At 44.4% G+C, this 12,194-nt stretch overlaps 1 protein-coding gene across 1 annotated transcript in view; it reads left to right on the top strand.

Moving 5' to 3' along the window:
• LOC133082908 (steryl-sulfatase-like) overlaps positions 1-12,194 on the top strand; it is a 123,387-nt gene that overhangs the window by 99,375 nt on the left and 11,818 nt on the right. The window contains exons 8-9 of the mRNA XM_061179581.1: positions 3,207-3,366; positions 11,362-11,483. Coding sequence (XP_061035564.1) covers positions 3,207-3,366; positions 11,362-11,483 — 282 coding nt within the window. The remainder of the gene's footprint in view (positions 1-3,206; positions 3,367-11,361; positions 11,484-12,194) is intronic.

The following is a 12,194-nucleotide window of genomic DNA, read 5'->3' as shown; positions in this document are numbered from 1 at the left end:
AAATGGTTGGGGGTTGGGGGAAAATCCTGGCAGAGAAAACAGCAGCAGAACTTTGCAGAAGGCGGGATGGGATGAGTTGATTGCTGGGGCACTTAGGTGAGACTCCACTCAACTAAGGAATGGTATTGGAAGGCTGGCCCAGAGCCAGGATGTGGTTACTTTACATTTCAGGCTGAAGGAGAGATTCTTTGGTTTTTCATTCTTGCAGAAGATATGAAGGAGTCCAATTAAGTGAGAAAATAAATCATCAGTGGAAGTTGCGGTGACATTTCTCCCCTAACACTGAAGGAGTTAATATTACGGAGTATGGTCAAGGCTGATGCACTCACCCTTCTCCCCAAATCTAAATTCAGTAACTTTAAGAGCAGGGCTCTATATGTGGAATCTATCAATCAAAAAAAAAAAAAAAAGGCTACAAATGAACTTACCTACATAACAGAAATAGAGTCACAGATGTAGGAAAGAAACTTATGGTTACCAGGGGGTAAGGGCAGGGGGTAAATTGGAAGATTGGGATTGACGCATACACACTACTATCTATAAAATAGATAACTAATAAGGACCTACTGTATAGCACAGGGAACTCTACTCAATACTCTGTAATGACCTATGGGGGAAAAGAATCTAAAAAAAGAGTGGATATATGTATATGTATAACAGATTCGCTTTGCTGTACAGCAGAAACTAACACAACATTGTAAACCAACTATACGCCAATTAAAAAAAAAAAAAAGAAAAAAGAGCAGGGCTCAATAAACTATGGCATTTGGGCCAGATCCAGCCTGATGCCTGATTTTGCAGATCAAGTTTTCCTGAAACACAGCCATGTTGATTTGTTGGTGTCTGGCCCTCCTGCTTCTGAGCTTCTGAGGAGTTGGGCAAGCCACCCAAAGCACCTGAAATAGTTATTCCCTGGCTTTTCAAAGAAAACACGTGCCACCCCCTGTCTCAGATGATTTAGCTGTTTGATGTCTTGCTTAAATAGTCACCTTTAGCTTTTGAAACCGGGTCAGTTATCTTAAGGGTGTTCTTCAGTTCTTTACCTCCCCTTCAAGCAGTGACATGAGCAGATAGCTGCTGTTTATTTTTGCCCTGATAACAGGTGGATGATAGTTTGATAGAACCTGGGCAGTGTTGTCACATCTCCCATCTATAATTGGTGGGGATTTAGTCCCTGGACTGAATACATCAAGGAGAGTGTAAACTATGGCATCTTGGGTGAGAAAGACTTTAGTGTGAATTAGATTCGTCACACGCTTCCTTGTGGTTCCCATTAATCCAGGGAACCAGTGTTATCGGGCGGGGAGATGCCCAAGAGGACAAAAAATGACAAACAGAGTATTTCATAAAACTCTGTGCCCACATCAAGCAAAAGAATGACAAGCATATGCTCTTGCCATTCAAAGGCATTTGAGCTGCCAGGTGGCAGCATGCATAAAGAAAAATAGAAGCGTGGTTTAGAGACAGCTGTTCCTAACAAGAGTCTCAGAGTGAATGGTAGAAGAATTTTCTCTACACCTTCCTGGAGAGATTAACTCAGCCATCAGCTGTCTGTGACTTCCTATCACGGCCGAGTGCCACCGGGACGTTACATGTGTGAATTTGACAATTACTCGACCAAATTTTAAATTTAGACCATGCTCTTTTCTCTGTTCAGACGTTTTCAGAAAGAATCCACACTCCTTCACCTGTTTTTCTTGTATCTCCCTTGCAATCCCCTGTCCTTCTCCGCTAACCCTATTTCTCCTTCGCAAACCAACTCAAAGTCTGTGGCTTCAGGGCCCGTGTTCCCAGGGAAGAGGCATCCTCTGTGCTTTTTGTTGGGCCGCAATCAGAGTTATGCACAGCTTGTTATAAAGTCATGGGGAACTACTCCTGGGGAAGCAGCGTGTGTGTTTTTCCATCCATCCGCATGTTCCCTGCTGGAGGGATCCAGCATCTCTGGCCTCTTTGAGCCTAAGGCCGCCATGCTGCTGTCTCCCTTCCCCGAGGACCATTAGTGAGAGACCTTGGGGAGCATCTTCTGTTGACATTGTGACCCACTCCCAGCTCACCCCTCCAGCCCCTCCTGATACCCCTTTCATGCTCTATTTAGTTATTTTCGAATTGCCTCATACGTGCAAAGCTCGTTTTCCCAACTAAACAGTAAGAGCTATGCCAGTAATAAAATAATAACAATGATGAAATTGGCTATGGTCAGTGGTCCCCTGTCTTTCAGGCTGGGGATCATAATCCCGTGGAATACTCACATCTTACGTGTCCAGAATGTGTGGCACAGCTGGTTGATCCATGTCCCCAAGGGCACAGAACTGGTGTTTTCATTGCCTAGGGCTGCTGCAAGAAATCACCACCGATTTGGTGGCTCAACGCAACACAAATGGATGATCTTACAGTTCTGCAGGTCCGATGTCCAAAATGGGTCCACGTGGGCTAAAATCAAGGTGTCGGCAGAACCGTATTCCTTTATGAAGGCTCTCGGGGAACACCTGTTTCCTTGCCTTTACCAGTGGCGAGAGGCCACCTGCATGCCTTGGCTTGGGGCACCTTTCTCTCTGTTCAAAGCCAGTGATGTAACATCTTCCAATCTCTCTGACTACAGCCTCAGCTGCTCTGATGCCAATTTTCCTGCTTCCCTCTTTCCCTTATAAAGACGCTCGTGATTATATTCGACCCACTCACATAATCCAGAATAATCTCTCCTTTTGTCGGATAAGGTACCATATCCCCAGATTCCAGGGGTTGCAAGTGGACATTTGGGGGTGCCATTATTTTGCCTCCTACCGGTGGTAAAAAGTAGAAATGGAATTTGAACCCCATGACTCCAGAAACATTGTTATAAGTCTTTGTTGCTGCGAGATTTGAGTCTCCCTGATTACAGAGTCAGCACTTGTGTCCACCAGGCAATGCTGGCCGTGTGGCATGCATGTAGTGACCATGACATATATATATTGGGTTGGCCAAGAAGTTTGTTTGGGTTTTTCCGTAACATTTTATGGAAAAACCCAAATGAACTTCTTGGCCAACCCAATATATTTTTTTCAGCACAAGAGATACTGTATTGCTTGTGAAATTCTCATTGAATCCATGTCATTAAATCACTAGGTTCTTCCAAATTGGCCACCCCACGTTGAGCATTGAAGAGTGCATTGAGGTACATGTTGGAAAGACGTATAAATCTCCTTGATGCCTCTCCTTCGTCATTTTAGGGGGAAAAGCCAACAACTGGGAAGGAGGCATCCGGGTTCCAGGCATCCTCCGATGGCCAGGAGTGATCCAGGCTGGGCTGGAGATTGATGAGCCAACAAGCAACATGGACATCTTCCCCACGGTGGCCAAACTTGCGGGGTCCCCTCTGCCGGAAGACAGGTACTGTGACTCCCAGGTGCTCGGGACAGTCTCCTTCAGATTTTGTGGGCAAGGGTGTTCCGATTCGCCTGCACGGTGGCATGTGCTACTTCCAGCTGGACCCGTTATCCACGCCCAGTTATGGGACTTACTGGTGGGTCCAGCAATGTAAACACCGCTCTGTCCATCCTGTTATCCCAGTGGGAAATAAAGTCCAAAGCCTGAAGGGGATGGACAGTCTTTTATTTTTTTAATATTTGTTTATTTATTCATTTATTTGGTTGCACCAGGTCTTAGTTGCAGCAGGCGGGCTCCTTAGTTGGGGCTCACTGGCTTCTAAGTTGCAGCATGTGGGCTCCTTAGTTGTGGCAGACGGGCTCCTTAGTTGTGGCATGTGAACTCTTAGTTGCAGCATGCATGTGGGATCTAGTTCCCTGACCAGGGATTGAACCCGGGCCCCCTGCATTGAGAGCGTGGAGTCTTCTCCACTGTGCCACCAGGGTAATCCTATGGGATGGACGATCTTTAACTGAGCCTCCCTCTTTTGGCACTCCATGGAACCTCTCCCCCTCCCTCTCTCTCTCCTCTCTCTCTCTCTCTCTCTCTCTCTCTCTCTCATCTGTGCCCATTATTGTCTTGCAGAAGGACAGCTGGGCAGATGCCCTCTAACCTCCCTTGTTTCATCCCACACCTCTCCTCCTGGCCCTGCTCACCGGCTCTTTGCTGCAGCAGCGAGAAAGGCAGTTGGGTCCCCAGTCAGGCCCCTTTTTTCCCAGCACGTCTTCATTTAGCGAGTTCTAAATGAAATGTCTTTCTCTTAAATTTAAATACAACTTCCGATGGCATCGCCAGTGGTTTCTCCTTAAGTGTTATTACCAATCTGAAGAGTTCTAAGTGAGGCACACTGATTCATTGTTTTCATTAGTTGGGTGGCAATCCAGGGTGACGGCAAGCACACGGGCTGCAAATCTTGTTCAAATTCAGCTGCCGACAGAACCAAGAGGAAACTGGAAACCAGAGACGTAAACTACAGCTCAGCCAGAGCTGAGTCCGTGGAGAGGTTTGCTCACCTCCCATTGTGCGCAACCTTGGTTCACTCTTCATTTTTTTTTTTTTTCAAATTTCTGCATTAGGTATACCTTCCTCTTAAAGTGCATGCACACACACACACACACACACACACACACACACACACACACACACACACACACACAGATGGGAAAGGCAGAATTGTAGAGTTCAGCCCTTCTCAAACTTTGTGGTCTTGAGATCCATGTACACTCTTCCCAGATCCAGGAGCCCAAAGATGTTGTGTTTCTGTGGGCGATATCTATCAGTGTTTGTCATATGAGCAGTTAAACCTGGAATTAAAAGTTTTTAAATGCAAGAGGGCCCAAGCACACATTGCATCGGCTGACAGAGTGATAATGGAGCCACTGGGGAAACCCACCGTAAGCTCATTAAAGAGTGGTGGTACAAAAGGCAAATAACATTTTGAATTACTGCAAAGACAGTTTGAGCTCATAGACCTCCTGATGGGTCTCAGGCATCCCCGTGGGTCTCTGGACCACACCGTCAGGGTAGCTGGCGCTCCAAAGAAGAGCAGAGATTCCTGGAGCTATACTGCTGTGGCTTCACTGCTGCCGAAGCATTGAACTTCCTGGGCCTTGATTTCTTCTCCTGCAAATGGGTTCACACTTGCACAGGATGGAAAGCACTAGAGCATGTCAAGTGCAGAGTAGAGATGCATGAATACTTGCCATTTTTGTTTCACCCGCCATATTGAGAGGTAACAGGTAGGGAAATAGAGTTGTTTCCGCTTACACGTTTCATGTCCATCTGGGCTCAGAGAATCATCACAATGAGGGCTGAAGGGGCTTCTAAGAGCTTCTATTCCAGTCAAACTATTCTTCTTCCCCTCTAATGACAGAAAACTTGGCAGGAGTAACTCATCAAAAGTCTTTTCTTACAGAAAACTAAAACTCTCACTCCTTATTTTATTTACTCTTTGGCCCTGGTTCTTTCCCTTGGAATAAATCTGAATAGTTCCGTGACCAGTGCACACTGAGTGTTCAGATAGTTTCATTAAGTACATATTTCTCTCATGGTTCATGATATTAAATTCGTCGGTACTCTCTGCTTTCACAGTATCTTTATTTTTTTATTATTTTTAAAATATGTATTTATTTATTTATTTGGCTGTGCCAGGTCTTTAGTCACGGTATGCAGACTTCTTAGTTGTGACATGCGAACTCTTAGTTGTGGCATGCATGTGGGATCTAGTTCCCTGACCAGGGATCGCACCCGGGCCCCCTGCATTGGGAGTGCAGAGTGTTAACCACTGGACCACCAGGGAAGTCCCTGCTTTCACACTGTCTTTAACTGGTTTTCCACCTCACTGGGAAGAGCCAAGGGAAAGAAAAAGTTCAGAGGCAAAGATCCCTAAAGGGAGATCTTGCTGCCGGCACCTCGTACCCACCCCAATCTGAGGCTAATGGGCGTCATCCTGTTTTTCTCGCACGTGCCCATTGAGGAAGGAAGCATCCTCCCTCCTAAGCTGACCCAAACATTTTGTGCATGAGCCAGTGTCATCAGTGGAACCCATTCTGAGTATTGAAGGTTCTTTCAGTGGATCTCACCTGTTGATGGTCCAACTCAACCCACTGATATTATGTCTGGGTTTTGGTCCAGGGCTCTATAAGATGTCATTGTCCTCCAAGAGACAGCACAGATAAGAAAACAGCAATCTGCTTCCAGGTTGCTCATGGGAATAAAGTGATCTCACAATATACTATTTAGATCATGTTACCAGCCAGGTCTAGAAGACATCCTTGTGTGTCTGCCCTGGAGACGTTGACCATCTAAAGGGATGGTTCTCAGCTGGGGTGACTGTCCCTCCCAGGGGCCGTTTATCAATGTCTAGAGACATTTTTGATTGTTTTGACTCGGGACGTTGCTGGCATCTAGTGGATAGAGGCCAGGGCTGCTGCTAACATCCTACAGTGCACAGGATGCCGCCCTCCAGCAAGGAGAGATGCAGCCCAACATGCTGGGAGTGCTGAGGGTGAGAACTCCGCTCAAAAGCTTATTATCGCTCTTTTACGGAAAGTGTCGCTACCTACATAATGAAAACCTCATCAAAACTTTTCAATAAGAGCATCTGGATAATATCCTCATATTTATCCATATCCATCTATAAATCTGATACATAGGTATCTACTCTTTAGAAAACAGCCTAACTCTCTCCCACTAAGATTGGTGGAAATCAGCTTCCCTGATTTCTTGCTTGAGCAATATTAAATTTACGTTTCTCAGGTGAATAAACGCATTCAGAGAGTTGGAACCAGGCTATGTGACAATCACGTAATGAGGTTCCCTCACATTTTTCATTGAACGAGAGGAGTTTGGTTCAGAAGACCCCTCTCCTTCAAGTACAGCCTTGTAATTCTCAAGAAGCAGGCGCCGTTCCTGATCAATCCTAGCTTGGTGAGAAATGAAAAGCCCTTCGATGCAGGGTTTCTGCTTAGGTAAAAAGAGCAGCAGTCCCAGGGTTACACGTAGAGATTTTCACTTTGCAGAGTCTCAGTGCTGCCCTGAGAATTCTCTAATTCAACCCCGTGGTGTGCCTATATGAGATTCCTCTTGGCAGTGAATCTTTCCTTCATCCCTACCGTGGCCATCACCCCAGGATATGCAGAAAAATCATTCCCCCTGCGTCTCCAAATAAGCTGATTCTGGACATAAATGGAGGGCAGTCTTTCTTTGTGATATAACACAGAGGCAACAAAAGTATAATACCTAAATACATTAATTCATTAAAGTGAAAACCTGTCAGCCTCATCTTTGCAAGCAGATAGAGTATTACCATAGTGAGTCTATGACCATGCTCCCTCTTAATAAAGATTGGCATGCCCAATTCTCCTATTCCATGATGAAAATTCGATTTCATTTTTTTTTTCCAAGTTTGGAAAAGAAATCCAAATGCTTGGTATCACTTATGTCTGATGAAGGCAAGGGGAGTGACTTGGTTCTCCCACTAAATTTTGCTGACGTCTAGCTGGGTGACCACAAAAGACTTCTTCCATAGAGCCCTACAGATGAAACTGCAAGCTGTACCCAGTTCAGCTCCACTTTGCAGAATAAAAGTCGAAACTCTTCACGTACGTGTGACTACGTATAATTGATCTTGCTTTCTATTCACATATGGCAGAATGTTTGATGTTTACGGGTGGAAACACTTTTAATTATGAAAGAGACTTTCTGGGTACTTGGGATTCCCTTTAGTTTATCAAAGATCTATGTGCTTTCTTCTAAAAATGTTTCCTTTCCTACTCTACAGTGAAAAAAATCACCTTATTTTTTTGTTTGTTTGTTTGTTTTACATCTTTTTTGGAGTATAATTGCTTTACAATGTTGTGTTAGTTTCTGCTGTATAACAAAGTGAATCAGCTATACATATACATATATTCCCATATCCCCTCCCTCTTGCGTCTCCCTCCCACCCTCCCTATCCCACCCCTCTAGGTGGTCACAAAGCACCGAGCTGATCTCCCTGTGCTATGTGGCTGCTTCCCACTAGCTATCTGTTTTACATTTGGTAGTGTATATATGTCAATGCTACTCTCTCACTTCATCCCAGCTTAACCTTCACCCTGACCTCGTGTCCTCAAGTCCATTCTCTACGTCTGCATCTTTACTCCTGTCCTGCCCCTAGGTTCATCAGAACCATTTTTTTTTTTAGATTCCATATATATGTGCTAGCATACGGTATTTGTTTTTCTCTTTCCGACCCAGTTCACTCTGCACGACAGACTCTAGGTCCATCCACCTCACTACAAATAACTCAATTTTGTTTCTTTTTATGGCTGAGTAATATTCCATTGTATATATGTGCCACATCTTCTTTATCCATTCTTCTGTCGATGGACACTTAGGTTCCATGAATCACCTTGTTTTGAATATGTCAACAGGTAACTCACCTTGTGCCCCAAGTTAACCTCTTTTTCAGTCCCCCAAGCCTTTCCCTTCTGCTGTGATCCCCAAATCCTCCCCAGAGTGGACCAGGCACAGGTGAGTCGGAGGGACGTCCCCAAGTACATGGGTCACTGACTCAGCTGAGAGAGAGACAGCACATTCGTGGGGGGATGAGGTCACTGTCCCCCCAAAAAGTTCCCCAAACATGTTCTTTTCAGTTACGTGAAAGTCATCCCCATGCTATTGAATTTGACCTGAAATTCAGACATGACTCTCCTTGACACTGAATTGTTACTATCCCCATGGTTGTCATGAGTCAGGAACCCAGAGAGAATCGTCTCACTTTCCAAGTTAAAGACAATCTCAAATGAGCACATTTTTCACAGAATCATGCAGACACCAGGGAAAAGAAGCATCCAATTTTGTAGCCGTGGCTGTCCTGCAAACTTGCTATGAAAAGATGAATTTGTTTACAGAAAAGGCCAATCAGACAATTCCCATAGGGAAGCGGCGATGCTTTGCATCACTTTGAAAGTGTATGGGCCCTTCTGCCACGAATCGTGATGTTGTACAAACATTTCCATCCCAGCCATCCCAAGTATTTTGATAGCTCAGACACCGTTTAAAAGTTTAGCTCAATAGAGTCACTTTGCATTTTTCATGGCAGAAATGAGCCTCTTTTTGACAAGCCATATTTCTCCAGCACTGTTCAACAGTGGTTTCCATCGCAGCATGATTTATTGCCGGCTTCCAGGAAAGAGTGCGTTAGGTATAGGATGTAAAAAAAAAATGAGATCTGTCTCTGCAGTGCAAGAAAAAAGAAGTTTGCAAAACAGACTTTGCTTCCCTCCTTAAAAAAAGAGACAAATCTTTTGCTTGGAAGTCAGAAAAAAAGTCTATGAGACTTGCAGTCTTCTTTTTGTCATTAAATCCCCCTTTGTAGGATCAGGCCCAGTTCAGTTATGAAATACCAATCTTAAGAAAGTGGTTCTGTCTCCTGGGTTCTTAAGTGCTGAGTTTTGTGGGTTTATGATGAAAAACAGCTTCGAGAAATGAGCTAGACGTTGAGTCAGAGAAACGGAGATTCATTCTCACTCTTGAGCCATCGTGGAAAGGCCTTCTCTCCATGTGGAGCTAAAGGTGGTGGAGAGGGGTCGGGCCCATCTGTCCCATCTCTCACCGTCAGGATTTTCACCACTGGGGGCTTTTTATGCTCAGGTCCTCCTCTCTGCTCCTCTCCCCTCATCCCTTGCTTCCTTTCCACCTACTTAGGCTCTTCTAATCTTAAGGGCTGAGTTTTTCTTGAAATTCACAATATCGGCCATTTCAGGATAGAACTAGTATTCAGAGAACACACTGCTTCTGGATAGAATCATCTCTCTACCTTGTTCCTCTCATGGCAAATGAGAATCAGGCTTGGAAAGTGAGCCAATTCTGTCTTTTGTTCTTATTTTTAACTTACAATAATAGAATATTTTCAGTTCCGTGGACTTGTGCGGAGCACGTGATTAATAACTAAGGTGGGGACCAGAGAAGCAGTCAGCGATAATTACACGATGGGGTTTTTAGCGACACCAAAATAAACCACAAAGAAAAAAGAAAAAAAACCCAAAAAACTCAAGGGATGTAGGACCTCTCAAGAGTGCTTACCCATGTTACATAACCAAGTTAAAGTTCCGGTTTCTCAATTCCTCATAGTAGGAAGGGCCAGGGATGGAGTGTTTTTTGTTTTTTTTTTTAAATTTTTTGTTGGAGTATAGTTGATTTACAATGTTGTGTTAGTTCCAGGTGTACAGCAAAGTGATTCAGTTATACATATACACATATCCACTCTTTTTAAGATGCTTTCCCCACCTAGGCCATTACAGAGTATTGAGTAGAGTTCCCTGTGCTGTACAGTAGGTCCTTATTAGTTATCTATTTTATACATAGTAGTGTGTATATGTCAATCCCAATCTCCCAATTTATCCCTCCCCACCTTTACCCCTGGTAACCATAAGTTTGTTTTCTACATCTGTGACTCTATTTCTATTTTGTAGATAAGTTCATTTGTACCCTTTTTTTAGATTCCACATATAAGCAATATCATATGATATTTGTCTTGGAATGTTTTTAATCAGAGAAAGAAAACCCTCAAGTTCAACAATCTACCTCTTTGCAAGTAGCTTTCTGCCCCAGGTTTAGGTGGCAGTGGCCTAATGGTAATCGACGACTTCAATTTCTCTAGTGGCTGTTAATGTATGTTTCACTCAAAACAAAATTATAGGCTTTTTTCCTTTATGTAACATCCAAATAGTCTTAATTTTGCTCATCAGCAGTCGTATACAGTTATTGCCTACCATCTGGAAAGTTCCCCTTCTCGGCATAGTTATAGAAGAGATATATTTACCTTTGAGAACGTAAACATATATGTAATGTGTATATGTGATATGTAAATACATGTGAGTACATTTATATCTTCAGGGTATTTAATATCATCATCATTATTATTTACAAATCACGTCACTGGGACTTAGAACTTCATTTGCATTGAAGTCCATCCAATCTAAGTTGCCCTGTGCTGTATATTATCTTTTTTTAAGACTCAGATTGTCAGAAATTCTTATTTTCAATAGATCCGTAGTTTATGAATACACTGTTTGCCAAGGCAATAGGCAGAAAACTCGGTATAGGAGCAGTAGCGGGGGAAAGCAGTGGAAAGCACGGACGCCCAGTCAGCTGGGTTTCAATCCCATTGGCTCTTACGACACACGTGGCATTGGGTGAATCACTCCATTTCTTCATCCCATCATCCTGGAATGATACTTGTCACAACTCACGGTGCTGCTTGGAGGATGAAATGAGTTCATGCACGAGCAGAGCTGGCCTCTCTACGTTGCATATGGCGCCCAACGTGGGTCAGTTAGTGTCCTGGGTTCGTTACTTCATTACCATGTTGTAGCTCTATCATGCCCCCATTTGCTGGAAGGACAGTGCAGACGTCGGGATGTTTTAGCCCAAGGCTGATGTGGCCCCCTGATGCCCACCTGCTTTATCCCCCAGGATCATCGATGGACGTGACCTGATGCCCCTGCTTCAAGGGAGAAGCCATCGTTCGGATCACGAGTTTCTCTTCCACTACTGCAACTTCTACCTGAACGCCGTGCGCTGGCACCCACAGAACAGTGAGTAGACGCATCTTTCTTTCCATGCTTGTACGGCTACATGCAGTCACAGCCATGGGAATAGAAGAAATTGCAAGAGGGCGTTGCTCTCATGAGATGCCCGAAAGATGCTTAGTTTTGCTTTCTCCGTTCTCCTCCTCGTCCCTTCTTCTCTTACGCCTCCCGGTCCCCTGGTTGTCCAGGTAGGGCATCACGCGTTGCGGTGACATGTGCTTGCAGCTCCCTCAACCTGGGAGGACTTCCTTTCTTTTCCCTTCCTGGTTAATGCTTATCCATCTGCCCCAACCCCCCTGAAAGCCGTCTTCTCTGCCTGCTGTCCTGTAGCTTTTGCACTGGCACCGAGTGCCTTTGAGATGTTTACCTGACCTTCTCTCCCGAGCCTCGAAGGTAGGGGTCATGACTCATCGATCTGTGTTTGGTCACGAATCGTGTGTATTTGCTAGATGTAGATATTTAAGACAGAGTTCAAACGCTTTGATGTTATCATGGTTCCCAAACCCAGGTGTGTTTTAAATTGTGCACTGTATCAGTGACGGGACCTTCTTTGGGTTTTCCAACAGCGGATACAGGGGTGCATTTCTAAAAAGCATAAAGGACCAAGTGGAACCAAGTGAGAATCGTCGGTGTAGTGACAGGTTCACATCTGGTTTTCATGTATTTAAACTTAGAATTACAGTAAGGCTCACATCGCTAAGATGCCTAGGAGTCTAT

Source organism: Eubalaena glacialis, chromosome Y (genome assembly GCF_028564815.1).
Source record: "Eubalaena glacialis isolate mEubGla1 chromosome Y, mEubGla1.1.hap2.+ XY, whole genome shotgun sequence".
Classification (NCBI taxonomy): Eukaryota; Metazoa; Chordata; class Mammalia; order Artiodactyla; family Balaenidae; genus Eubalaena; species Eubalaena glacialis.
The sequence above is the reverse complement of the archived record's forward strand: the minus strand, read 5'-3'. Positions and strand labels throughout refer to the sequence as shown.